The sequence below is a fragment of the Artibeus jamaicensis genome, unplaced genomic scaffold (assembly GCF_021234435.1).
Source record: "Artibeus jamaicensis isolate MK-2021 breed Jamaican fruit bat unplaced genomic scaffold, CSHL_Jam_final contig_464, whole genome shotgun sequence".
NCBI lineage: Eukaryota > Metazoa > Chordata > Mammalia > Chiroptera > Phyllostomidae > Artibeus > Artibeus jamaicensis.
In genome coordinates this window covers 7,886,682-7,912,495 of record NW_026521842.1, presented here as the reverse complement: position 1 = coordinate 7,912,495, position 25,814 = coordinate 7,886,682, and the positions used below count along the sequence as shown (strand labels likewise).

The following is a 25,814-nucleotide window of genomic DNA, read 5'->3' as shown; positions in this document are numbered from 1 at the left end:
TTCCCCTCCTTTCAGAGTTCAGAACACTGCAGTCGAGTTACATCCCCAGGGTCCCACAGCTGGTACACGGTGAGGCAGGATGTGAACCCAGGGAGTCTGGCTATAGAGCCTCAGCAGTAACCAGCTCTGCAGCAGGCACACTGGGCCAGGCAGGGCCGTGGGGACAGCAAGATGCTGGCGCTGCCCTGGGGAGCTCAGGCCCCCTTCTCTGTGCGCATGGTTCCTGGTCGTGGGGCGGTCTGTCTCCTCACTACTCATGGTTCCTGGTCGTGGGTGGTCTGTCTCCTTTCTGCACATGGGTTCTGGGATATGAGGGGGTCTGGCCCCAGGGCCAGGGGGAGCACCAACCAAGCAGAACTGGAGGATAAGGGTGGGCAGAGGAGAGAGCGAGTTACTCTCCATGAAGTGGAATATAGTCTCTTCAGGCCATGCTGTAAAGCCTCGTTCTAGAACGTGCTCTAGATCTAGTTCTAAAACACCATGATTGTAAACCCTGATTCCAAAATCGACTCTCGGGCCTAATGGGAAAAAGCAGAACTGGCAGATGGAAGCTTCTAACTGGTGGCAACCAGTGATGGTCTCCATTGTTCTCAGGATTCTCAGAATTCCCCTGGAAAGTGAGCCTATATTTCAGGCACAAACTTTGAAGGTCGAAGAATAAAAGTGGCACCAGCTGCTTCCCAGAGCAGAGAGGCAGAGCCAAGTGCTGGGAGGGAACTTTCCGAGCCAGGAAAACGCCCGTGGGCCCAGGGGGCTGCTGAGAGCACCCCCACCCAGCAGGCGCCTCGCCCGCCTGTCGGCCACCTCCTTTGATTTCCTCTCCTGCGTCTCTTCCTCTCGCTCCCTCCACTCTCCAGTCCTGCTTTCTCCCTCCTAAATGAAGCCAGAGTTGTTTTCTTATAGATTCTTTACTGTATCTGGCAAATGGGGTTTCATACTCCTGGTTCCTTACTTCTTTGAAGCCAGTGACATTTGACATTCTTCCAACACGGGAAAATCAAAGCCCCACCGGCTGTCTTCTGTTTACTCGGGTGTGGGTTTTGATCCACCGAGTATCCGAGAGCGAGTGACTCTTGGCAGCCAGCTGCCCTTCACTCCCGAAGGAAATGGCGGGGCACTTCTCTCAGCTTTGTTCCGAGGATGGGGAGGAGGGGAGGAAAATGGAGGCCTTTGTGTGTGTCTCCCTCTCTGCAGTTACAGCAGTGGCCGGGCTGGGTGTGGAACTGCTCCTCCCAAACACGCACCCGTGTTTGCACACATGCACACCCACGCCCAGCCATGCGGACACATGTAGCTCTGGGAAGGAGCTATGCTTTGGGCACTAAAATTCCCCCCACGCTGGAGAGAGCCCCTTCCAGACAGAGGCACAGAGAGACTCAGGTGCAGATGGGGCCTCCTGAGGGGGTGGCAGAGTGGCAGCAAAGGGACAGCTCCCGTGAGGGTGAAGCAGTGAAGTCAGGGAGGGAAGAAGGTAGAGGTAGAGGAGAAGTGAGGGTCAGGAATGGGGGAAGCAAATACCCAAAGAACGGCGGAGCAGAGACAGAGAGAAGGACAGAGGGGAGAGAAGTTCCTCTCAAGGCCCCCCGAGAGGCACAGGAGAAAAGGGGGCTGAGTCCGAGCAGTTGCTCTCAGCCTCTCTCACTCCTGACTTGGCCTCAGAATTTTCAGGGCTGCGAATGGACTGGGCTGGGCCCTCCGTCCCGCCGGGCAGATGCTGGTAGCCAGAGCCCCTCAGGCGTGGATACCAGGTTTTGCAAAAGCACCTCCTGTGGGGTTCAGTAGAAGGCTGGCATCACTAGACCCAACAGAGTTAAATGAGTTTTAACTGCGGGGCACACCCGAGCCCTCCACGCTGCCTGTCCAGATTCCAGGTCACCATGTCAGTGGGTCCGAGAGGCCCTGAGCCGTGTGCCTTTCCTCTGCACAGGTCCACTCCTGCCTGCTGAGCGTGCGGGCCGGCAAGGACGGCTGGTTTCAGCTCTACAGCCCCGGAGGGGTGGCCTGTGATGACGACGGGGAGCTGTTCGCCAGCATGGTACGTGGGGACCCGTCAGCGGGCGTGTCGGGCGCTGGGGCCACCTCTCCTCTCAGGGAAGGAGAGCTGTCCCGAGCCACTGTGGACAGCCTGGGAGTTGCCAGGCTCAAATGACGCTGCTCCTGAAGAAGGCAGTGATGACGTCCACTGTGTCACTTTCTCGTTTCTTACCGGATCAGGCTCCGAGCCAGGGGCTTGACTTCTCTCTCAGTCTCACTCGGCGATGTGACAAGGTGACACTGTTACTCCATTTTACAGACGAGGAGGCTACCGACTGGGGTGTTAATTGTCCGAGCTCACACAGTTCATTTTAGTGGCAACATGAGCAAGGAACCGCGTGCCTAACGTGCACAGGGTTCTGGGAGGTACCGTGGAGCCACCGCTCCTTTCAGCCTTGCAGTGAGAAGCCAAGGTCAGGATGTTCGTCCCGCCGTGGAGGTGAGGGATATGAGGTCACCGAACCATTATCTGCAGCCGTGGCGACTTCGTACTTCCTTTGTGCGTTGTGTCAAACACCTCACAGGCACTATTAATCTTCACAGCAACCCTATCCCTTAATTGCATCTGTGTTAGAATAGTTCCAGAGAGGTACAAGGGCTTGCCTGAGGCCACACAGCACTTCCGACTCCTAGTCTCTGCCTTGACCCAGGCACAGGTGGTCTGGAGCCGGCCACTTCTGGTAGCAGAGTGCCCATCTCCTGAAAGGAGCTTAGACTCCCATGTCCCAGGCCAGGTGCTCTTCCAGGTGGCCGGCGACCTCAGGTATCTCACTGCTGACAAAACCAACTCAGTTCCGCAATCACGCCTGTCCTCAAGCCTGAGGAAGCAAGAGTATCAGCCAGACCTGGTTCAGATCGCAGCTCTGCTACACACTAGGTTGTTGACCTTGGTCTCATAACCTGCCTCTCTGGCCTCCAATTTCCACAGCTGTAACACAGGGAGTATAGTGTTGGCTTCGTGGGGTTACCATGGGGATTACGAGTGATGGTAGGTGCGGGGTCCGGCACACGTCAGTGCTCAGAAGTGACGGCTGTGGTTATTCTCATCTCTGCTGGGTGACCATTCAGCAGGGTGAGCTGCTCGTGAAGCTCTCCACAGTGAACTTAGCGGCGTTGTTTCTGCAGTGATGACACACTGAGGCACTGCCCTCGGAACCTTTCTTGAAAAGGGGCTTATTTTTAGGTCCTTTTTCTTACGCACTCCCTCTCCACTCCTCACCTGCTTCCTGACCGTCCCTGTTGAGTGCACTGTGCATCCCGGAAGTGGAGGCCTTGCCTGCCTGCACCTCCTCTCCCACCTCTCCCAGCTCCTCTGACGTCACAGCTTCACCATGGCAACGCCCAGTGGTCCCCCCCAACCACTATGTGAGAGACTTCAGGGAGCTGGCAGCTTCATAGCCAGAGGGACTGCATTTGTGTTGCCAGAGTTGTTAATAATGGAGCAGAAAAAAAATATGTGGAAGGAAGGAAGCAGGCAGCCCCTGGATGGCAGCATGTCATTTCCATGGAGACGTGTGGCAAGGAAGAAGTCCCCTTGATTAGGCCCCTGCTTCTAGCCATGGGTGGGCATTTGCTATTGTGTGAAGTCGGGAGAGCAAATGAGGTTCTGGGGCCCCCAGCTCTCGGGAATATCCAGACTTCTGAAGCACAGTTACCTTAATGGCTGCCTCACATCTAACCCAGGATGAAGCAGAATTTGCCTATTGGATTTCTGGGGCTGGGGATCACTCAGAATACCTTTGGGCTTACAGAGGGCTTGGGGAGGGAGGCAGGGCTCCATACCGGTCCGTGTCCCGTGAGGCCAGGCCCCTGCTCCCTGAGCGAGGGCTGCCCAGAAGTGTCCACTAGGTTCAGTAGGACTGAGAACCCAGAGGGCCGAGTATCAGCGGAGTCCCAAAGGCAGCAGGGAGGGGTATTTTGGGGGGAGGAGATGTATAAAATGTACGTAATATAAAATTCACCGTCTTAAACCATCGTCAGTGCACCGTTCAGCGGCATTGAGAACATCGGCGTTGCTCTGCAATGACCACCATCGCCCATCTGCAGGACTTTCAGCTTCACAAACTGAAACTGTCCCCACTAAGCAGCACTGCCCCCGCCCCCAGCCCGGGCCCCTGCCATTCTCCTTTGTGTCTCCGGATCTGACTGCTCTAGGTCTGTTGCATGAGAGCAGTCCTACTGGGTTTATCCTTTTGTCACTGGCTTACTTAGCACAGTGTCCTCGAGGTTCATGCTCATGGGAGCATGTCAGGGAGCGGTCTTTGGAACCCCCCCTGGGGGGGCTGGTGGTCATGTCAGGTCTCTCTGTCCAGACAGGGTGTGGTCCGATCCGTGTCTTCTGGTTTCGCAAACCTTCCTCACACGGGATGCAAGCGCCACCCTTCACCTGGGCCGTCTCTCCTCACAGGTGCACATCCTCATGGGCTCCTGTTACAAGACCAAAAAATTCCTGCTCTCCCTGGCAGAAAACAAGCTGGGACCCTGCATGCTCCTGGCGCTGAGGGGCAACCAGACCATGGTGGAGGTAAGGAGCCGTCCTGAGTCCCTGGCAGGGCCACTGTCTCACCCGGTCCCTAGGCCCGGTCGAGTGGGCACCAAGCCCAGAGCTACTGCAGGAACTGGAGATGCGGCAGCAGTCAAGGCAGGGCGACCCCAGCCCTTCTGAGCCCACAGGGCAGGAGGCCTTCACCAACCAGGTCTTTTAATTTCGTCTGGAATCTGTATTGTCCAGTTGCTGAGAGGAGGTTTCTATTCCATTTGTCTGAGGCTGTGTAATAGACCAACCCAAATGGGGCCTTCAAACGATAATTCTCACTTACTTTGCTCATGGAGCTTGTGGTGACTGGGCTCAGCTGCCCAGGTCTCACTCTGGGTCCCTTGTGGGGTCAATCAGGTGGGAGCTGGGCCAGGTCACTTCCAAGGCTTCATTTGAGTGTCCAGCACTAGCCCGAGAGGACTCAACCAGCTGGGCTCCCAGGCCTCTCTCCATGCAGCAGCCAGGGGAGTAGCACTCCCACCCACGAAGGAACACACACCAGCCCCAGCCCCTCATGCCACCTCTCCCTGCCCCTCTGTCCCTCCCACCCCAAAGTTCCCAGAACCACTGTGCAAAGAGAGGCCAGCCAGGAGCCCAGTCGCTTTCCCAAACTTGCCACAGAAGTCAGGCAGCCTCACTGCCCCTTTTGCCTGTTAGAACTCAGTCCCCAGGGCTGGGTTGTGATCTAGGGGACAGGAGTAGACTTCTGTCAGCGGGAAGAGCAACAAAGCAGCAGAGGGTCCCATGGAAGTGGGAGTAATGGTGGGACTTGAGATGGAGGGGTTAGCAAGAGACAGGGGAGGGGCCTTGCAGGCTGTGGGGACTGCACCCGCCAAGGCCTGCTGCAGGAGGCTTGGTTGAACAGGACAGGGGAGGCCAGGGCCCTAGAACGTGGTAAGTCCAGGGGCAAGAGGCTCGGGATGCGGGCGGACATCAGGAAGAGCCTACTGGTGCCCAGTGAGGAATTTGGAGTTTAGCCCATGCGCTCATCCTGAGCGCCTTGTTTGGGGACTTCCAGGGAGAGGCCTGAGCAGAGGCAGTGGTGTGAGGGCTGGGCTGGCCCTCCTGGGCAGGTGGAAAAGGAAAGGAGATCTCAGAGGCTGAGCTATCAGCCTGCGGATGCTGGGCAGGGAGGGCTGGGAAGGAGAGTGCGCCTCTGCAGCCGCGCAGGGCCCTCCGGGAGGCAGCGCAGTGCACGTGTCCACCAGGCTCCAGTTCAGTGCCGGGCACTGAGGGGTAAAGGAGGTGTCTCATCTTCAGGCCTCGTGTGCATCGTTTCCATGTGTATTTGCCAAGAGCCTGCTTGTCGTGCGCTCACCTGGGCATACACCAGTTTTCCCATTGTACAGATTCCGGAAGCAGGGTTGGTGATTTGCATGATGTCACACGGCCAGAAATGCAGAGGCAAGAGAGTGGGGCTGCTAATTTTCAAAATAAGACCCTCAGGCCCCCTTTCCAGGACACACGGGGCTGCTAGAGAGGCCGTTTGCCTCCACCCCAAGCCACAGGCTAGTGATAACGTGCCTCCCATGCCCTCGTCAGATCCTGTGCTTGATGCTGGAGTACAACATCATCGACAACAACGACACACAGCTGCAGATCATCTCAACCCTGGAGAGCACCGGCGTCGGGAAGCGCATGTATGAGCAGCTGTGTGAACGGCAGCGGGAGCTGAAGGAGCTGGTGAGTCCACAGCTGGCCAGACAAGGCGAGCGGCTGGGACCATTGCACCTGTGGGGACCTCTCTCTCGCTGAGTCCCCTCTGAGATCCAAAGAGGTCATGATTAGCACCCACCAGACATTCAAAGACAGGCACAGAGAGGTCAAGTCAGTGGCCCGAAGTCATGCAGCTCGTTGAGGCCCTGGCCAGGACTACGTCCTGTTTTACCCCCAAAGCCACTGTCTGTGCCCACCTTCCTGCCACACATCTGCATATCCCACTTCAGTGCATGGGGCCTGGCCTTCCCATGCCAGCACATCTCTGTCCGCATGCATGCACAGCAGAATGGAAGAGGTAGGGAGTTCATGCCCCTGGTCTCCTAAAGCAGCCCCTCAGCCACTGACTAAGGGGAGCAGGTCCGTGGACACTGCAGCTCCCCTACCATGCAGGAGGGGTCACTCTGAGACATGACTCTTCCACTACTTCCCAGAGGTCCCCAGAGGCAGCTGGGCTGATAGCAAGACCTTCCCTTAGGGGCCTTCGTGGACTCACTTCCCCACTTCCCTGATTCTCAGGATCACCTCTGGAATGAACCACCTGTGCTCAAACCTTGCCTTGGGGTCCGCCCCTCAGACCAAGGCCACTGTTTTGCCTTATACAACCAAGAAATAAAAATGAAACCCTGGTGGTGGTAATACCGGTGGGGGTGCGGGGAGGAAACTCGGAAAAGGTGGAGTCATAATCAGCCTGGTCTCTGTTGCAGCAAAGGAAAGGCGGGCCCACCAGGCTAACACTGCCCTCCAAGTCCACAGTGAGTTGGTTTTATTCTCTCTGCGGGGCCAGGTGGAGGGGCGCAGGTGGGTTGACCCTCCCTGCTGGGCATGGATGGCACTGTCTGTGGGAGGCGATGGGGGAGGTGAACTAAAACCCCACAGCACTTGAACGGCCAGCTTTTTAAGGAGGAAACTGAACGTTGTGAAAAGGATTATTGTTTATTAGTGTTAATACGTTAACCAGTTATTATCAACAGTAATGGTAATAGCTCATTAGTTAATAGCTAATTGGTAATGGTACATTGAGCATTTATGTACCAGATACTGTGTTAAGTCCTTTAGCCTCATAACAACCTGCTTAGGTTGGTGCCTCTTACCATCTCCATTTTGCAAAGGATCTTAGTTTCTCATATCCTGGTGCCCTACATCCTTGGCACAGGGCCTCTACCTCATGGTCTAAAAGAGGCTGCTCAGGCTCCAGCCATCTTGTCTATATACCAGCCAGCAGGAAGAAGGAAGAGGCAAAGATGAACATGACCCTTCCCTTTAAGGACCTTCGTGGAAGTTCCACTCAACACATGTCCTTATATATCCTTGTCCCAGCCAGCTGAAAGATTTAGCCTTAATTCAGGACAGCCAGGTAGCAGCTATAACCCAAGAATTCTGTCACTGAGATGGAAGGGAGAATGGATGTTTGTCTCAACAGCCTCACAGTCTAGGGCTAGATATTCATCAGCCTCCACAGTCCTGAGAGTCCAGGGGGTGCCATGTGTTCCCACATGGGAAATGGGTACAGGCAGCTGCCTGGGAGAGTGGGGTGTGTCTTTGCACACACACACGCCTGTGGGAAGGACTTGGCCTTGGAACACCCCAGTTAGTGACTCAGGGTATGAGTCACAGCGCTGAAGGCTCTTTCTTCCACCTGGCAGCTGCCACCCACAGGAATAGCGCCTCCCTCCCTGACACTCTTCTTGGCCCAACCCACCAAGTCATGTCATCCCCTTAGCTCCTGGGGATTTGCCACCCCCTGAAGTGGCTCTCTGTGGGGCAAGGGAAAGGAGATGGGGAGGGGTGTGGGATAGCTCAGGGTCTTGGGGGAGTTCCTGGCAGCCCTAAGGCCCCACCTGCCCTCTGTTCGCAGGATGCAGACTTGGCTCGTTTGCTGAGCTCTGGCTCCTTCGGAAACCTGGAGAACCTCAGTTTGGCCTTCACCAATGTAACCAGTGCCTGCGCTGAGCACCTCATCAAACTGCCTTCTCTCAAGCAGCTGAACCTGTGGTCCACTCAGGTGCCTACTGCCCCTGCACACTGCTCCCCGTCCGTATTCTCTTCCGTGCACCCTTCTCCGTGGCTGGCCTTTCTGCCCAGAGCCCACGGCCCCGTCACCGATGACCATACCCCTCCCTTGCTCAGTGGCCACTTCCAGAGGTCAGAGGAGGCCTAGAACCTTATGAAGCCCAGTGGCCCATCTCACACTTGGAGTTGCTGAGGCCCAGGGCAGACACATGCCAAGCGGTGCTGAAAGGCAGAGCCTTCCTGTGCTTGTTGGCAGCTGTGGGCCTCTCGTAGTAATGACCATGGCACCACCGTGCTTGCTGCCAGTGCTCAGTATCAATTATGCTGTGAAGCATTTAGCATGGATGCACATGGGTGGTCTCCACTTCACACCTGTGATGCTTCAACCCCACTGTCACTCACATTGTACAGAATAAAACTCGGCATTCTTGTCAGTTTGCCTTCCGGGCCCAACCCTCCATCCTCCATCCCCTTGTCCTGCCCAGGGAAAGGTCACTTCCTGTTCACAGCCCTCCTTGTTAGGTGGCTAAACCAACATGCAGGGAGGATGCTTGCCTGGCCCATGTCCCACCAGCAGAAGCTAGATTGGAACCCAGGCCAGGAGAGGCATTTGAGGCTTTGGAGAGAAGTGAGAACAGACCCTGAGGCTGGGAGGGGGCCTCAGAGCTGGGCTCTGCCCCCACCCCTCCCTCCACAGCTGCCCCAGCCTCGAGGACCTTTCCTAGGGTGCCTCGGGGGGGGGCCAAAGTCAGCCCCGGGGCTGAGAGTTTCTGTGCCCCGCAGTTTGGAGACGCCGGCCTGCGCCTCCTGTCGGAACACCTCACCATGCTGCAGGTGCTGAACCTGTGTGAGACGCCTGTCACCGATGCTGGCCTGCTGGCCCTCAGCTGTGAGTACTGAAGGGACCCGCCAGGGTGGGCGAGGCCCGCTTCCATCCTTTCACCCATATACTCATTCCCTTCACTTTGGCACCGTGCACTTTGCTACGTGCTGGGATAGATTCATTTAATCACAAGTGCTTACTGAGCACCTACTGTGTGCCTGACACCATTTTTGGTGGTAGGAACATAATGGGGGAGGGAGTATCCTTGCCCTCATGGAGCTTAAATTTTAATGGAAAAACAAAAAATGAGTCCAGCCAAGCCCATACCCTCCTGATGCTGTCATAGCCCCTCCCCTGGGAGGGACCGAGGAAAGCATCCAGGACATGATCGATCTGAGTGTGGCAGGCAGATGCGTAGGAGTTAGCCAAGGGGGAGGCCTGCTGGACAGTGGCCATGACTTCGACAAAGTTGTTGGCAAATTTGGGGTGGCTGGGGAGGAGGGGGTGGGGGCAGGCAAGAGGGTGAAAGGAAGGCAGAGAGGATGAGAGTTGGAGCTGCTTCTCTCAGTGACATTGGAGTCACACCATGTGGGTGGGGGCTCCTGGGCCTCGCTCCAGCCCCCAGTGTCACGTCTCCGGGACTGGGACAGGACGTTCATGTCTTTAACAGGTTCCCTGGACAACTCTTGATGCAAACAGAGGTTTTTGAGGCTTGCTTGTGAGAAGCCAAGGGCTTGAATCACCTTCCGGGGTTCCTTTGAAGGGAGGGCGAGGCCATTCCATCAGGGATGGTCCGGGGTGAGGCATCGAGTTCTGGAGACATCTGGTCTGGGCAGTGGAGGGACAAGCCAGAGGGACCAGAAGAGTTGGAGGCTCAGAGGGCAGAGCAGGAACAAGGGACCAGTTTAGACCTGCACATGCCTGAAGTAGACTTTCTGTACCAAGTGGCCCCCCAGCTGAGCCTCTTCCTCCCCATCTCCTAAGCAGGGGCCTTGGCCTCTGCAACCCATCCCCCAGCTTGACCATCTTCCACCTGTAGCTGCCCCTTGTGGGGCCCCCGACCTAATGACTATTTCTGTCTGTTCTCGCTCAGCCATGAAGAGTCTCTGCAGTTTAAACATGAACAGCACCAAGCTCTCAGCTGACACCTATGAAGATCTAAAGGTAATTCATTCCATCCTGCTTTCCTTCCTCCAGCCAACATCCAGATAGGGGTGTTTTGGGGGCATGGAGCTCACTCTCCAGGAGGAAAGGCTGTTACACCAACAGATAAGCCAGCAAAGAAAAGAATGGCAGGTAGAGAGAAGTGATAAAGAGCAAGCCAGCAGGGAACTAGTGGGTTGGAAGCAGGGGTGGCCTATTTGTCATGGGAGGGTCGAGACAGTCCCTGAGCTGGACCCCAGAGTAAGCAGCCAAGGATGCAGGGGCAGGAGGAAGCACCAGTGCAGTGGTCCTAGGGCAGAAAGGGTTGCAAGAACTGACTAGCAAATGTGACTGGAACGTGAGAAAGCGCATAGACTGGGGCAGACCCCATACTCCCGCGCAGGTCCTGGAAGGACTCTGGAATTCATCCGGGTTCAGTGGAGAGCCCAAGTGTCTCTAAGCAGGGGAGTGAGTTATGCTATGTGAAGCTTGTTCTGGCTGTTAGATGGAAAACAGATTCTCTGAGGGGGAGCGGAAGCCAGAGCAGAAGCAGGACTGGTGCGGCCACACAGTGGGAGCCAGGCTGGAGAGACGAAATCGACGGAAGGAAGAGACCCTGGGTAGTGGACTTCTGTCTTGGGAGTGGGGGATTGGAGGGATTGGGCTTTCGGCAGCCTCCTGCCACCCTGTCATCCTGGGCTCCGTAACAGTGCCCCAAAAGGAGTGCACAGGGCTGCGAGGGAGCCGGCATGCTGGGAAGGGAGGGCTGAGCCAGGAGCCACGGGTGGGCCAGGAGCACGGCAGCACCCGTAGGCCCGGAAAGCTGCTTGGAGGGGACCTTCCGGCAGCTCTCAGCTGAGGCCCACCTTCAGGGAAGGCCTCCCCTGTTCTCTCCCGCCTCCAGCTCAGCCAGACCTGCGGCCTGGAACTTGTTCCCTGGCTAAGCCTCCAGTCACCTATGGAGCACCTACTGTGTGTCAGGCCTGTGCTGGGAACGGGGACACGGAGGTGCAGCTGGCTAGGAGGCAGCACAGCTAACAGATGGGACAGGGTTTGGGGGCCAGCAGGGCAGCGGCAGCCAGCTCCACTTACTGAAGCAGAAGGGTCTTCACAAAAGGGAGTCTCGAGAAGTTTTCCAGGCAGGGCAGAAGAGACAGCTGGGCACAAGGGACATGCAGAGGGGAGACAAGGGTGCAAGATGGGCGAGGGCAGAACCAGCCTGGGTGCCCACCCACAGGGTTCAGAGCTCAGCACCATCACCCTCACTTGGGTGCTTGTCAGGAATGCCAACTCCAGGGCCCCCCAGACCTGCTGTGTCCAGATGGGCATTTGAACACCACCCCCCCAGACCCCCGCACTCCCAGAAGCTGGAGAGACGCTGTTTTCGAGCGTCCCTGAGTTCGGCGCTCCAGAGAACTAAACGTTGCCGAGGCCAAGCGGGAGGGGCTGTAGTAAGCCAGGTGTGAGGAAGTCGCTTTCAGTAGGCATTTTGTTTTCGAGCATTTGGGAGACACATGGTACCAGCTGGGCCATTCTGGCCAGTGATGCCCAGCCTCCGTGTGGCAGGGGGACGCGGGGAGGCCGGGTGGAGTGCACTGCCCCGCCCAGCCGGGGCTTCTTGTTTGCAAGAGAACCTGGAAATCTAGTTTCTCCTGTGCAGTCTCCTAATTTTGAAAGGTTGGCCTAAATATTTGTTCGTGTTGTCCTGGTGAGAGCAGGCCCCGTGTGTGGCTGTGCATGGGCAGTGGGGGGCCGTCGGGGCCATTGAGCACAACACAGCAGCAGTGAGGAACTGTGTGGGGGAGAAGAGCTCACTGGCCAGTGCACCGGGAAGTGGAAATTGCAGGGAGTAAAGGCAAGAGACCGGTCTGCAGCCTCTCTGTGCAGTGCAGGCTCGTCAGGAAAAGACCAACTATTTATAAAAGGAGGAAGAGAGCGAGCGCGGCTGAGTGGCAGGGATGGAGAGCAGGAAGCTGCCTTAGGGAGTAGTAGCAAGTGCAAGACTCTCCACCGACCCCCAGTGCCTGCAGCTGAAAGTGGCCCCTATTTCTGAGAGTGGTGAGGATACAAGCAATAGTATGTGTACGTGAGACTGGCACCCTTCTGTAAGCACAGGACATTGTGTGGGGCAGGGCGCTGCGGGATCTCCGTGGGTTCAGTATTTAATCCCTAGCATCGTTCTGTGAGCCTGGGATTGGACTTAGATTTGCTCCACAGATGAGGAAACTGAGGCTCCAAGAGGCTTCATGTGGTGGAGGGTTGCCAAGGCTATGCAGCCAGCAGGTGATGCGGAGCCCCTCTGAGGCAGGGACTTGGAGCGCCCGGCAGCCTGCTTTCCCTGGGGCCAGGAACATCCTGGCCGCTCTGTGTTCTTTCTGAAGTGGCCCGAATCTGAACTCCAGGGAGCAGCAGGATAGGGAGGGCTCAGCCGGGTTCTTTTTGGGACCAGTCCTTCTTGCTCCCTTGCAGGCCAAGCTCCCCAATCTGAAGGAGGTGGATGTCCGCTACACAGAGGCCTGGTGAAGGCCCACTCGGCAGGAAGGAGTCTGCAACTGCAACACATAACTCTTGACTAATTAGCCGTAGAGCGGCCGGTCCTGGGGTCCCACCCCAGCATCCTGGCTGCGAGATAGATGGGGGAGTCTTTCTGGGGGCGGAGGGCGCTGGGGGAGGGGGTGGGAAGGGGGTTCATATGTACGCCCAGCCCCTGCCTAATTCTCTTAGCTTCATAATTGGAACCTTGACCTGATCTGAAATGGACTTTGTAGCAACCAGAGGAGCATCAGCGGGTCGGGGAGGGGATGGGTGGGGGGCTTGGGAAGGGGGGGACCCTTTGTGGATTTTCTTTGCCTTTGTGTTTAATGCCATGTGGGGAAAGTCAATTCCGATGCCACCATCACACGACCCGATGGGCCTCCAGGGCCCAGAAGGACGCTTCCTTCCTCTGAGGCTCCTGCTGAGAGCTCCCTGCAGTTGGGACAAGAAGGTCCGGTCCCATCATCCCACCCGTCCTGTGTCCTCGCCATTGCTATGCAAAGTGATTCTTGTTGTACATAAGATTTAAATAATGCGCCTATTTAAGAAATGTTGTCAAATTGCAGGTCTGGGACCTGCCTCTTATTTATGAAGTCTCTGACCCGCCCACCCGCCCGCCCTCCCGCCCAGCTGCCCGCCCACCCACCCCTGGCATTTAGTACTGTAAAAACCAGTCGGCTGTCGGGGGAGTGGTAGTAGTATTGTTATTTTTTTAAAGGAAACAGACAAAACAGAGAACCTCCTTGGGAAATTAATGACTTTTTAGTCATGGATTCTGTATGCTAATGCCCTCTCCCCGTCCGTCTTTCTGTCTGCCCACCTACTCCCGTGCGCTTCCCCGGTGTCTCCAGCTCCCTCCCGGGGCGGGGAGCAGGCTGGGGAGGAGGCTCCGCAGCCCCACATCTCAGTCCCGCTCCTCCGAGGTCCAGCTTTCTCTCCGCCCTTTACACGTTTGGAGTGGGGGGCGCCCACCTGCTGTCCCCCCACCCCTGGAGAAGAGCTCCCACCCCTGGTGGCCTCTGCCGTCCCTGTCCCTGACTGACACTGCGACCTGTGGCCTCCCCACCCTCCCGTGGTCCCCTCACGCATGCTGCCTCCTTGCATGGTCTCCTGGGAGAAGAGAGAGACGTCACCTCCACCCCGACCACCCCCCACCCCCCCCCGAATGTGACCACTGCTGCGCAGATACCTTTCTGTCCCCACCCGCCCTGAGGACAGCCACCTCTGTTTCTTTTATAAACAGTCGGCTTTTTCGTAACAAGCCCTCACTGTACAGAACAGCCCCTTTACAGTTTACTTGGGGTCCCCTCTCCCCCAAGCCCCCTTTTCTGTTGTTTTAGCACAAATACGCCCCCTCCAGCACCTCCGACCCAACCTCCAGTCAACGTAATTGTTTTATATATATTTAATCTTATTCAATGGAAACCATGCTTTTGTCGTTTTATACTTTGCTAGGTAGACTTTATTACCCCCCGACTATGCCCTCATTTTTTTAAAAAAGGAAAAAAAAAGAAATTGGGTTTCAGTCTTAATTCATTTTACGTGCCAGGTTTTATTTCGTGTGCGTGTGAGTGTTGTTTTGTGTTTCGTTTTTGTTGTTTTCCGTTGTTTGGTTTTATTATCTCCCCTCCAGTCCCATACTTTACAGCACTCTGGTGCGGGAAAAAGCAGAAGCAAAAAAAAAATTTTTTTAAAGGAAAACAAAGAAGAGCTGAGACATGCCACCTTTTCCCTTCGCACTGTTGCTTTCCCTGATGGTCATACTACTGTCACGTAGCTGTGTTCAGAGATGTGAAATACTTTCAGGCAAAAATAAACTGTAAGTGACTCATTGACATGTGGCCTTTGTGTGGCTTCCAGGGGGTCTTGTGGGGCAGGGAGGGGCGGGCAGGGTGATGAAACCCAGGCCCAGAGTCGGGACTCACTGCAGAGCCTGGTCACCCTCTCCTATGGGTCCGTGGTGTCTGGTCCTTGGCACTGTTGACGTTTGGGGCCAATCTTGGCATCGTGGGATGTTGAGCAGCACCCTGGCTTCAACCTACTAGTTGCCAGGGGCACCCATCCCCGGTTGTTACCAGAAATGTTGCCAGATATTGCCCACTGTCTCCAGGGGACAAACCCCCCACCCCCAGGAGGAGTCCCTGCCGTGGATCTGAATGGCTGTGCGGCAGGGCCCCACAGAGGCCCCTCAGAGGAGTGAGTATGCCTTCTCCCCACCTGCTGGACTGGAATGCACAGATTCTGATTCTTCAGGTCTGGGTGGGCCCTAGACCCCACATTTCCTAGGTGCTCCCTGAGTTCAGAAACCTAGACCCATTCACCCAGATGTCCCCAAGAGGCAACTCGATGTGTCAAAAAGAGAATGGGGTAGTAGAGGCCAGGAAGGGCTGGGTCTCGTGGTCAAGGTCAACAAGGGGACCGAGGCAAGCTGATAACCAGTCATTATGGGAAGATCCCCCTACTGGCTGGTGAACAGATGGAGCTGAGCCAGGACCAGGGCAGGGACCATGTACACAATGAGACTCGAGAAGCTTGAGTGGAACTGCAGAATGGGGTGATTGGGATGAAAGGAGGGCCAGCAAGGAGTCAGGATGGCACGCCGGGGCTCTGCCCCCGCCCCTCTGGCTCCTGGACTGCCTCCCTGGGACCAGTCTCCGGCTGCCCCCCAGGCCCATTTGCTTGTTGAACTCTGCCCTTCTTTCCCCCCACCTCCCACTTTCCTACGGTCCCATTCATGTTTCCTGGGACCACCTCCCACCTAAGCTACCTGTACTGGAATCTCAGAGCCCGCTGCAGGGGAAGCCCAGACAAAGATCATCACACGAGGGGACAGAGGGACAGGTTGGAGAGGGAGACCTTCTGTGACAGGCTGGGAAACCCCCAAGGACACTGCAAGGTCAGCAGGTCCTGAGCTTAGCCACAGAGGCACCTCCTAGCTGAGCCAAAAGAGCTTTGCACCTGGGTGCCTGAGAAGCGGCTTGCACCCATTTTCAGAGGTGGGGTGGTGGCTGACAGAAGACATCTCAAACATTCCTAGTAGGAGTGGAAATCAGTTCAGTTGCTTTGGAAAGCATACCCACTAAAGCTAAACATCTGCCTGCCCTGTGGCCCTGCACACCCACTCCTGGGTGTGTGCCCAAGACAACTGTGCTCATGCGTCCACCAGAAAACACCAACTGGGGTGTTTATAGCGGCGTTACTCATAATAGCCCCTAAGTGGAAACAACCGGAAAGTCCACTAACGAGAGTGAACGAACGCACTGTGGGACAGTGCGGTGGAACACGCGTCCACAGCAGCACACTCGTGCCGGAGTCCTGCAGAGCAAGAGAGGAACCGGCTGACGCACACGATGACGTGAATTAATTGGATAGACGTTACATTGTGTGAGAGGAGCAGACATAAGTGAGGTATGATTGCTGTATGATTCCATTTACATAAAATCCATGAACCCGCACAAGTCATCTGTGATTATAGAGATCCCAGTAGCGGTTATCTCTGTGTGTGAGGGGTGGACAGGGGGGTTCTTCCCCAACCGAGAAGGCAGGAGGGAACCTTCTGGGGGATGACAATGCCCTTCATCTTGGCCTCTGGATACAGAGATGCTTACACACTCCAGAACTCCACACTTAGGATTTGTGTAGTTTACAGTATGTGTTTACACATCAGCTCCTTTAAGTGGCAGCCAGTGGACGCAACCCAAGTACCCAGCAGCGAATGAACTGGTAAATAGAAGTGGTGCGCAGAGACCGTGAACTGTCCGTCACCCACCCACCCCAGGAGTAAAGTAGGGACGCAGCTCCCACGTGGGTGAGCCTCGGAAACCCAGCCTGTGGTAAGTGAAGCAAGCCAGACACAAAAGAGCGTTTACTGTATGATTTCCTTCATAAAAAGCGTCTGGAATACACAGAGAGAGAAAGCAGACTGACGCCTACCAGGGGCGGGGGCAACTGCTCAGTGAGAGCAGGGTTTTACTTCAGAATTCTACTTCAGAATGACGGGAACTTGTCGGAATTGGCTGTAGGTGCTGGTCACACAATACTTCGCCAGTGCTGTAAATGCCACAGTGAACTGGTTTCTTCTAGGTTATAATTTGGCCTTGATTTTTTTAAAAGAAAATGTGGTTGCTGCTCTTCTCTAGCTGGGCTCTGGAAGGTGTGGTGCCAGTGACACCGTGGCTTCTATCAGAGCCATTCTCGTCCATCCTTTTGCAGCCTCTTGGTGAACCGGAGTGTCCCCTCCTCAAAACACTAGACTGCCATCTGCTGGAACGTTGACATCACAAATGTACCAACTCCCTTACCTGTGGCAGGCACCCATGTGCAATGCACAGCTGCACAGCCGTACATGGCGGGATGTGTGACTTTACCTTATTTTGCAGTGCGCACTGTCCAGGTTTGGATGGGGCTTGGACAATTTCATGCTGCCCTTCCCTCCTGTTCCCACTCTGAGGCTGAGGAAGGCCAGCCTGGGCCAGCCCACCCCAGGTTCGCAGGGAGTGGGAATCCACCTGGTCCCCGACCTACTACCCATCAGTGTATTGAACCTGCCCTTCAGAGCCGCCTCCAGAAACGAAGCACTTTTGGTCATCTCACAGAAGCCAGAGGCTGAGGATGGTCTGGAAGGCTCCCACCAAGCTCCTGGCAAAAGGACCTCTTGGCTGTTTGTTTTTCCTCTGAATATAAGGGCAGGAACAGTGAGCTGTTTCCCTCAAACACGAGGCTGGCATCTCCTGTCTGATTTGCCAGGGAGAAGGGGCTTGGCGGGAAGGAGGCTCAGAAAACCACATGCTGGAATCTCCGATGGCTCCCAGGGCATGGGACCCCTCCTCTCTGGGGGGAGCGCCTCTCTGGGCCCCCTCCCCAGGGGCTGCTGTGGGGTGTCTTCAGCCCCTCACAGCCCTGGGGTTCCAGCAGTACCCATTACTGGCGTGGGGTTGTGGGGTCTCCCCTGCCGGGTGGCTGTTTGAGGCCAGAGCTCTTACAGAAATACAACTCTAGCCACACAAATAATGTGACATGTTCTACTAGCCACATTTTAAAAAGTAAAAACAAACAAGTGACACTGACTCGGATAATATATTCTCTTTAACTTGACATACCCCAAACATTATCTTTTCCATAAGTAATCAATATGAAAAGTATTGAGATATTTTACCTTCTTTCTGTGCGGTTCGTGTGAAGTCTTTGAAAGCCGGTGTGTGCTTTGTACTCCCCATCTCAAGCCCTCGGGCCAGTGGCTCTCGAGTGGACGGCACAGTTGCTGGAGCTTCTGTGAGCCCAGAGCCGGGGCGGTGGCGGCGTGGAGGACGTGGGGGGCGGCAAAGGGCCCCAACTGGGAGTAGCATTTGTGCACCAATAAAGCAGTTTTCACTTGGGCGGCGGGTGTTGAGAGTCCACCCCAGAGCTGACTGTGGGAGACCCCCAGTCAGGCGAGGCTCCCAGCCTGACTCCCTGGGGGGGCGTCTCTCAGAGCCGAGGTGCAAAGCTGCCGGTCCCACTCAAAAGCAAACATCTGTCTGTCTGAATTGGAGTTTTAAAAAGAAGCAGACAGGGTTGGGAAAAATTAGGTTTGTGCCTTTCATATGGAAAAACAATGCAGTAACTAGTAAATAATAGTGCAAGAAGAACTCTGTCACGGGTGCTCACAATCGCGACCCTCGCCTGGCCTCGCTGCGTGTTCATTAACCAGAGAAAGATGGACAGACCATAACCCTGCATCGGTGTGGACTGCGTGTGATGGGTGGATGCGTGGAAAACGGGTGTGGGGGAGGGAAAGCAGCACTGCTGAGTCAACACTGAGGGCGGCGGGACTGGGCCCCGGCCGGGGCTGAAGACAATCCGGTGTGTTCCAGGCGCCTCCTGGCCCAGGCCTCGCTCAGCGGTTCGTCCCTTATCCTTCGGGTCCCGCGGTGGGCCCAGGGCCTGCAGTCCCTGCCTGCCATGCTCTCGGGAGGGCACCTTTTGCTTCCCATAGCCTTTCATTCATAAATCACCCGTTCGTTCATTCACTGGGCAAAAATGTGTTGGCTAAACCTTGAAAACACTGTGCTAAGTGAAAGAAGTCAGTCACGAAAGTCCACATATGATGCCAGTCCCGTGAAAGGGAGCTCCATGGAGACAGAGGTCATCGGCGGTCTTAGAACTGAGGAGGCGGGGGCCGGGAGCTGAGAGCTCGAGGGCATTGCTTTCTTTTTGGAGTGATGGAGATGACCTCAAGGTGGCTGTGGCACGCTCTGCACAAGTCTGCAAACACACTAAGAACCGTGCGGTTGCACACTCCGGTGCGTTGTAGGGTACGTGAGTTACATCCCCACAGGCACCGCCTGGAGACTCGGGGGTGAACACTGTCCTCCGCCACGCAGCGTCTGGGGGAGGAGGCGGCCCGAGACAAAGAACCCCAGACACCGGTTGGCGCACCGGGCGCAGAGCTAAAGGGAGGTGCGGGCTCGAGTGCCGCCTGCCTGCAGAGGCAGCGCGGAGCTCACGGGCCCAGGCCTGGAGAAAGAGCCGACAATGAGCCGCCGCGGGGAGGACAGGGCAGGGGAGGGAACAGCCTTTAGGGCCGCGGGAAGAGCAGGCGCCGAGGCCCTGTGGCAGCGCCTGGCACTTGGGTGTTGGACTACTAGACGGGGTGGGGGCCGGGAGTGTGGGGCCCGAGCATCGGGAGAGAGAGGCAAGGCCCTTAAGTCTTTGTCCTAGCGCAGTGGGGGGAGGGGCTCTGATAATTTGGGAGTTGTTTAAATAATCCCCTGGCTTTGTTGTGGAATGGATCAGAGGGAGGCAGATGGGCGGTAGGAGAGGACCGCAGGTCACCTCCCACGCTCCTATTAAAATGCGCATTTTCCTTGGGAGGGGGCTTCCTGTTAATGAAACAGGAAGAAAGGTCTGTTTGGCAAGCGGCCAGCTGAGAACAATTTGAGGCCAAAGGGGCTGAAGGAAGGGGATCGCGGGGGTGGCAAGCAGGTGAGATCCGGTTGTCCTGGCTGCTTCTGGTGCCCAGGACAGGACAAATCAGAGGGCAGGTTAGCAGCTCCGAGGCCCCTGAAGTCCCAGCTGCTGTAGAACCCGGCTCGGGCTGCGCTAGGCCCACGGGCGGAGGCGGGAGGCAGCCTTCCGGGACCCCAGGTCCGTGACGTCAACGTTGCCAAGGAAACCCTGGCTTCCCTGAGCACGCGTTGCAGCTGTTGGAGACCCCGGGGCTGGGAAGGCTCTGCAGGGTGGAGAGAAGCTCAGAGCACTGACCCGGGTTCTGCAGGCCTGGCCCTGCTCCAGAGCCCGACCCAGCGACCGGGCTGAGTAGACGGCGGGAGGGCTCCCGGCAGCCTTCCAGCCGGCCCCCGCCCCTGCCCCCCCCCCCCCAGCTCCTTTCTTGCAGTCTCGGAGATCCTTGTCATGAAGCAGCCCAGGCTCCTTCCGTTACCCTCTCCGGTTACCCTCCCCGACGGGAGCACCGAGGGGCACAGAATCCCTCCAACTGACCCCTCCCACCCCGCACTCCTTGCTTCTTTGTTTCGTTTCCAGTGACCCTTCCTTCGACAAACATTTACTGTGACCCTCCTGGTGCCGGGCGGCGTCCCAAGGCTTTGCCAAGCTCAGGTCATCCTCGGCGCCAAGCGGGGAACAGAGGTCGTGACCTACCGCTGCTGCAGGCGGGACTGGGTGGAGCACGAGTATGCAATGGCCTTTCCTTTGTCGCTGAACCTCGTTCTCTAAAATCTTTCCTTCCACTTGTAATACATATATATTTTAGAGAGAGGGAAAGGGAGGGGGAAAGAGGTAGAGAAACATCCATGTGTGGTTGCCTCTTGTGTGCCCCCTATGGGGGACCTGGCCAGAAACCCAGGTATGTGTCCTGACTGGGAATTGAACCGGTGACCCTATGGTTCACAGGCCACTGTTCAATCCACAGCCACACCAGCCAGGGCTCCTTCCACTTTTTTTAAGAAAGACGCCTGCAGTAGGAAACTGGCCAGGCCACTCCAAAACTGCAAGCTCACGTCCAATTTCAGGTTCATTTCCAGCCCCTTCCCTTTTCTGAGTCCCTTCCTTCTCCAGTGGAGGGTGAAGGTGGAAAAGGACAAGTGTACCTCACTGCTGCTGTCCTTGTCCTTGTCTGGTCGTTGTTGCTTCTCTGGCTGGCCACGGCGGGTTGAAAAACCGCACCCAAGTGTGCAGTTTGGGGAAACCATGCGAGGTTTGGGAAGACGGGAAGTTTCCCGGGCATGACCCCCTCCCCAGCACCCTCCCTGTGTGGCTGTTCTCCCCCCTCCCACTGCTTCCTGCTGGGCTCGCCTCACCCTGGAGCCAGCCCTAGTGAGCGAGACCCTGGGAAGCTGCTGCAGGGCCTGTTTCCTTCCGGTGTCCATGGGACTCCCAGAAACTCCCAGCCCCCTGACATGCCCTGGTCACCTCTCCCTGCTGCCGGAAAGGAAACCGGACCTGGGGTGGGTCTGCCTACCGCCAGCCAGTAGTGTGTGGGTTCTTGACTTAGTACAGGAAAGATTTCACAGCATGAGTCCAGGTGATTTTGAGAGGACGTTTATTAAAGCTGGAGACAGTGAGACGGGGAAGGGCCTGGGATGGGAAAAAACAACAGGAGAGAGGCTAGCTGGCGCTCTTGCTTTGACTCTGCAGAAAGGGATGTGAAAGCAGTGAGCCGAGGCCTGCTGCTGTCGGCTCACTGGAGAGTCAGAGGAAAGGGGGCCTTGGGGACAGGTTCAGGGGGTCAGCCCGGGACAAGCTCCTACTGTCCTCATTGCTCCCTGGTTGCAAGTCTGGTGGGGCCCATTAGAGTTTAGGAGACCTTGCCTGTGGGGGAGGGAGGGGTAAGGGAAAGGCGTGGGTGTGCTCCCAGGAAGAAGAGTTCAAGCTGGGATTTTTAAAAAAATTTATTGAATGTAGAGAGAGAGAGAGATTTATTCATTGTTCCACTTATTTATGCATTCATTGATTGATTCTTGTATGTGTTTTGAGGGTTTTTAAAGGCTGGAAGTTGAGGGGCGGTCTTAGGGGAGAATCTAATAGAACATCATCAGCTTTTCCGGGTGTGCCCTTTCAGGGTCATGGCCTCCACTGATTGGCCAGTAGCAACTGCTTGACCAGTGATAGCCAGGGAAGGGAAGGTCACCAGTTTTGCCCTGGGCTTCTGAATCTGGCTGTAAATTGCTCGGCCTGTTTGTCCATCTGTCTCAGTTTCCCAATTCCACCTGCCAAGGGATGTTTCTAGCTTCTTACCAACCCCCTCATCCCCACCCGGCACCTCCCCCCTGCTCTCTTTTCCTTAGTTCTGGGGTGCCAAATGCCTTAGCCTGGAGGTGGGTGCAGGGTGGGGTGAACTTGGGGCCTGGGGAGGGGAGTTCTCCTCCTTTCTGCACGCTTCTCCCAGCCAGTCCATTGTTTGCAGCCACTTTTTAGTAGGCGCAGGGGTCTGTTCCCCATTTTTGTGGCTCTCTCTAGAGTGTGGGGAGCTCGCACTCAGAGGAGGATTTCAGGGCTATAGGCGAAGTACCACTGGGTATACGCTTCCTTTAACCACTTATTTATCCACCCACCCATCCATCTCATCCATCCATCATCATCACCATCATCGTCCATTTCTCCATCATCCTACTGCATGCTGGCCACTCTGGTAGGTGAGGGGATCCAGAAGTGAATGAATACGAGCAAACCCCTGTATCCACGAGAGACATGGGGACAGTGCAGGGCGGGCCAGGAAGGCCTTACCTCGAAGAAGACTGAGGCTGGAGCGTGCAGAGTGCAGGAGGGACAGGAGGAGCCGGGCCCTGGAGCGGGGCTAGCGAAGCGGGAGGGCGGGAGGCGGGGAGGGGGCAGCCACCACTTGTCCCGCCAGCTGACGGGGGACTTTGGTTCCACTGTCACTCCGTGCTCTTTTCACAGCGACTCAGCAGGCACCTGCCCTTTGCTGAGGGTCCTCCTGGGCACCGTGTCATCTGACCTCCAAAATACAGGGTGGGGCAAAGGCAGTTTTGCAGTTGTTTGTATGGAAAGCGATACCATAATTAATAAGTAATGGTATTACTTATTAATTATGAATAAAATCTGTGTTCCATGTACTCACAACTGTAAACCTGCTTTCGCCCCACCCTCATTATTCCCAGTGTATAGATGAGAAACTGAAAGAGTAAACGTTGAGGAATGAGAAGGGATTAGGCAGGACAGTGTGGGCTTTGGGGAGGGGGGTTGTCCTAGGCTTCCCTTGGTTCTCAGGGAAGAGACAGGCCTCTGCTGTCCCCAGTCTTCCCTTCCCCAGGCTGGCAGCCCGGCCCTCTGGGTCATAGCCAGCAGCCTTAGCATTTGCCCCTGGGGGTGGGTGGGTGTGGGAAGATGGAGAGACAACCAGGTGTTTTCTGTCAGGCGGGAGGAGAGACAGGTGGGAGGGTTGGGCGTGGCTCCCAGCTGGAGGACCTGAGGCTGGATGGGCTCCGGTGGGGCGGCGGCCCGGTCCCCTCCCACACTGGTCTGGGACCGTGTTTCTTGGTAAGTCCCCTGGCCTGTCTCAGCTAGTAACAAAGAGGAGACATTTAGAAGACGTTTGTTCATTCATTTGACAGAGTTTACAAGGGTCTACCATGTGCCAGGACTCGTGTTCCAGGGTGGGCGGCCACCTGTCTGCCTGGCTGATCAGTGGCTGAATGGGTGGATAAGTACATGGGTAGCTGGTGAGTGGGTGGGTGGGTGGGTGGGTGTGTATGGCGGTGAATGTATGGCTCAAAGACTCGGAAATAGATGTATTCATTTTCTATTGCTGTGTAACAAATCCCCCCCAAATTTAGTGGCTTAAAACAACAAACATTATCTCTTCATATCTGTGGGACAGGAATTCAGAAGTGACTTAGGTAGTTCTGGCTCGAGGTCTCACTAAGTCCGGCTCACACTCAGCGCGGGCGGGAAATTAGGCTCCACCTCCTGAAGGAAGAGCAGCAAAGTCTTTGTGAACAGATTTCAAGCCATTGCAACAGAGAGACAGACAGCACGCACTGTTCTTCCCGGCGCCGGCATCCTGGAACACTACGGAGAGGGGCCCGATCAGGTCCACACACTAGATCAGCTGGGACACTGTCGGGAGGTGGCAGGCCCTGGGCTCAAACCCCCGACAGTCGTATTCAGTAGGTCCAGGGAGCCCCTTGGACATCCGTGTTTTGTTCTGTGGAAGGTCTTAAACTGTAATTGTAAGAGGCAACATGTGTTTTTACTACTTATTTATTGCGGTAAAATATATGTAACATAGTAGTTGTCATTTTATCATTTTTGAGTGTATAATTCAGTGACATTGAGCATATTGGCACTGTGATTCAACCGTCACCTCCGGATCTTTTCCATCACTCAGAACGGAAGCTCTGGACCCACAAAATCCTAATTCCTCCCTGTTCCTCTCCCGGAGCCCCTGGAACCGTCCTTTCTTTCTACCTCTGAGTCTGCCCACTCTGGGTTCCTTGTGTAAGGGGAATCGTACAGCATTTGTCACTTTGCGACTGGTTATTTCACTTTGAAATAAGCACAGGGACTTTCAAAGTTTACCCATGTGGAAGCGTGTGTCAAAAAATGCTTCTTATGGCTAAGTAATATTGTCTGTGTGTACCACATTTTGTTTATCTATCCATTTGTGGATGGACAGTCAGATTGTTTTCACATTGGTATTTTCAAAACTTCCAGGTGATTCTGATGGGCAGTTAGGGATTAAATCAGAGGCCTTAGACTGGAGGTTCTCAATCCTGGCTGCGCATTAGAATCCCACAGGAGCTGTTTAAAAAAAAAAAAAAAAGCCTGGTGCCTACCACAGACCCACTGAATTAGAATTCCTGGGAGTGGGCCGGGGAGGCCCTGTGTGCACTTATTTTAAAGTCTCTGCTGCCCTCTTGTGGCACAATGGCAGCAGCCCTACTAGCAACACCTGGGATCTTCCCTCTCTGGGACGGGCTTGTCTGCCTGCCCACAGGGATCCCAGAACAGCGGTTACCAGGGATCTGGGGACCCTGCAGCTCTGTCTCCACCTCTCTCCCTTCCCCCACTGTACTTCCTCGCTGACCTTGTATGGCTCCATGTCTAGAAGAACAGATGAGTTTGTTAGTGAGGAGAAGGCGCAGACAGGTAAGAGACCTTCAACAAGCCATTTGACCCATGCCTCGGTTTTCCTGGCTCTCACATGAGAATAGCCACCACTCCTATGACAGGACCCGGAGATGGCACGTTCCTGAGTGGGTCAGTCCTGAGAAGGTCGGAGGGCAGGATTTCTCACCCTCATGCGCTGCTGACTTTGGGCAAGATCATTCTTTTTGGTAGAGCCAGCTTACTCGGTGCAGGCTGTGGGGTCCCTGGACCCACTAGATACCACCAGAACCCCCTCAGCCCTGACAATCAAAAATGTCTCCAGATAAGGACAGTTGTCCCCAGGTGGAATGTTTCACAGTTAAAGTTTGCATCTCAGGTAAGCAATTCATGATTTCTTAGATTTCTTAGTACAATTATGTCCCAGAGATTGCATTTTTATTTGCTAAACCTGGAAACCCTACGGGGGGAGGAAATTACCCTGGCCAAGAGCCCCTGAGCTGGTGAGCTGACACCCTGTTGAGGACATGAAGATGCCGATGGGGACACAGCAGCAGGGCTGGGCCCCACCCGGAGGCCCTGTTGGGTCGGAGGCTGGGCTCACAACCAGCCTTCTGTGCAATGTGTTGGGGCCAGGCTGGGGGAGGGGCCACCTTGTTTTCTCAGCACCTGGGGCTGTTGGGGACAGAGCAGTTTGTGGGTGACCACAAGTTGGAGCAGTTCACCCCCAGCTTTTCCCAAGAGAGAACTCACACCTCAAGCGATGGGGATTTGGTGCAACTTGCTCATTTGCAAAAGGGAAAAACAGGCCGGAGAGGGGACTGACTAGCCATGAGTCACACAGCTGGTTTGTCTGAGAGTTCAGGCCAGGACTTCTGCCCCTGGGGTGGAGCATAGGAGTGCTCTCAATTTCTGGAAAGTTCTCTAGGAGACCCCAGCATTTTCCAG

The 25,814-nt window shown here is 55.6% G+C and overlaps 1 protein-coding gene across 1 annotated transcript in view; it reads left to right on the top strand.

Moving 5' to 3' along the window:
* CMIP (c-Maf inducing protein) overlaps positions 1-14,635 on the top strand; it is a 227,574-nt gene extending 212,939 nt beyond the window's left edge. The window contains exons 14-21 of the mRNA XM_037142455.2: positions 1,928-2,035; positions 4,442-4,558; positions 6,113-6,253; positions 6,994-7,041; positions 8,145-8,291; positions 9,083-9,188; positions 10,216-10,286; positions 12,735-14,635. Of these exons, the coding sequence (XP_036998350.1) occupies positions 1,928-2,035; positions 4,442-4,558; positions 6,113-6,253; positions 6,994-7,041; positions 8,145-8,291; positions 9,083-9,188; positions 10,216-10,286; positions 12,735-12,788 (792 nt within the window). The 3' untranslated portion in view covers positions 12,789-14,635. The remainder of the gene's footprint in view (positions 1-1,927; positions 2,036-4,441; positions 4,559-6,112; positions 6,254-6,993; positions 7,042-8,144; positions 8,292-9,082; positions 9,189-10,215; positions 10,287-12,734) is intronic.
* The last annotated feature ends 11,179 nt before the right edge of the window (positions 14,636-25,814 follow it).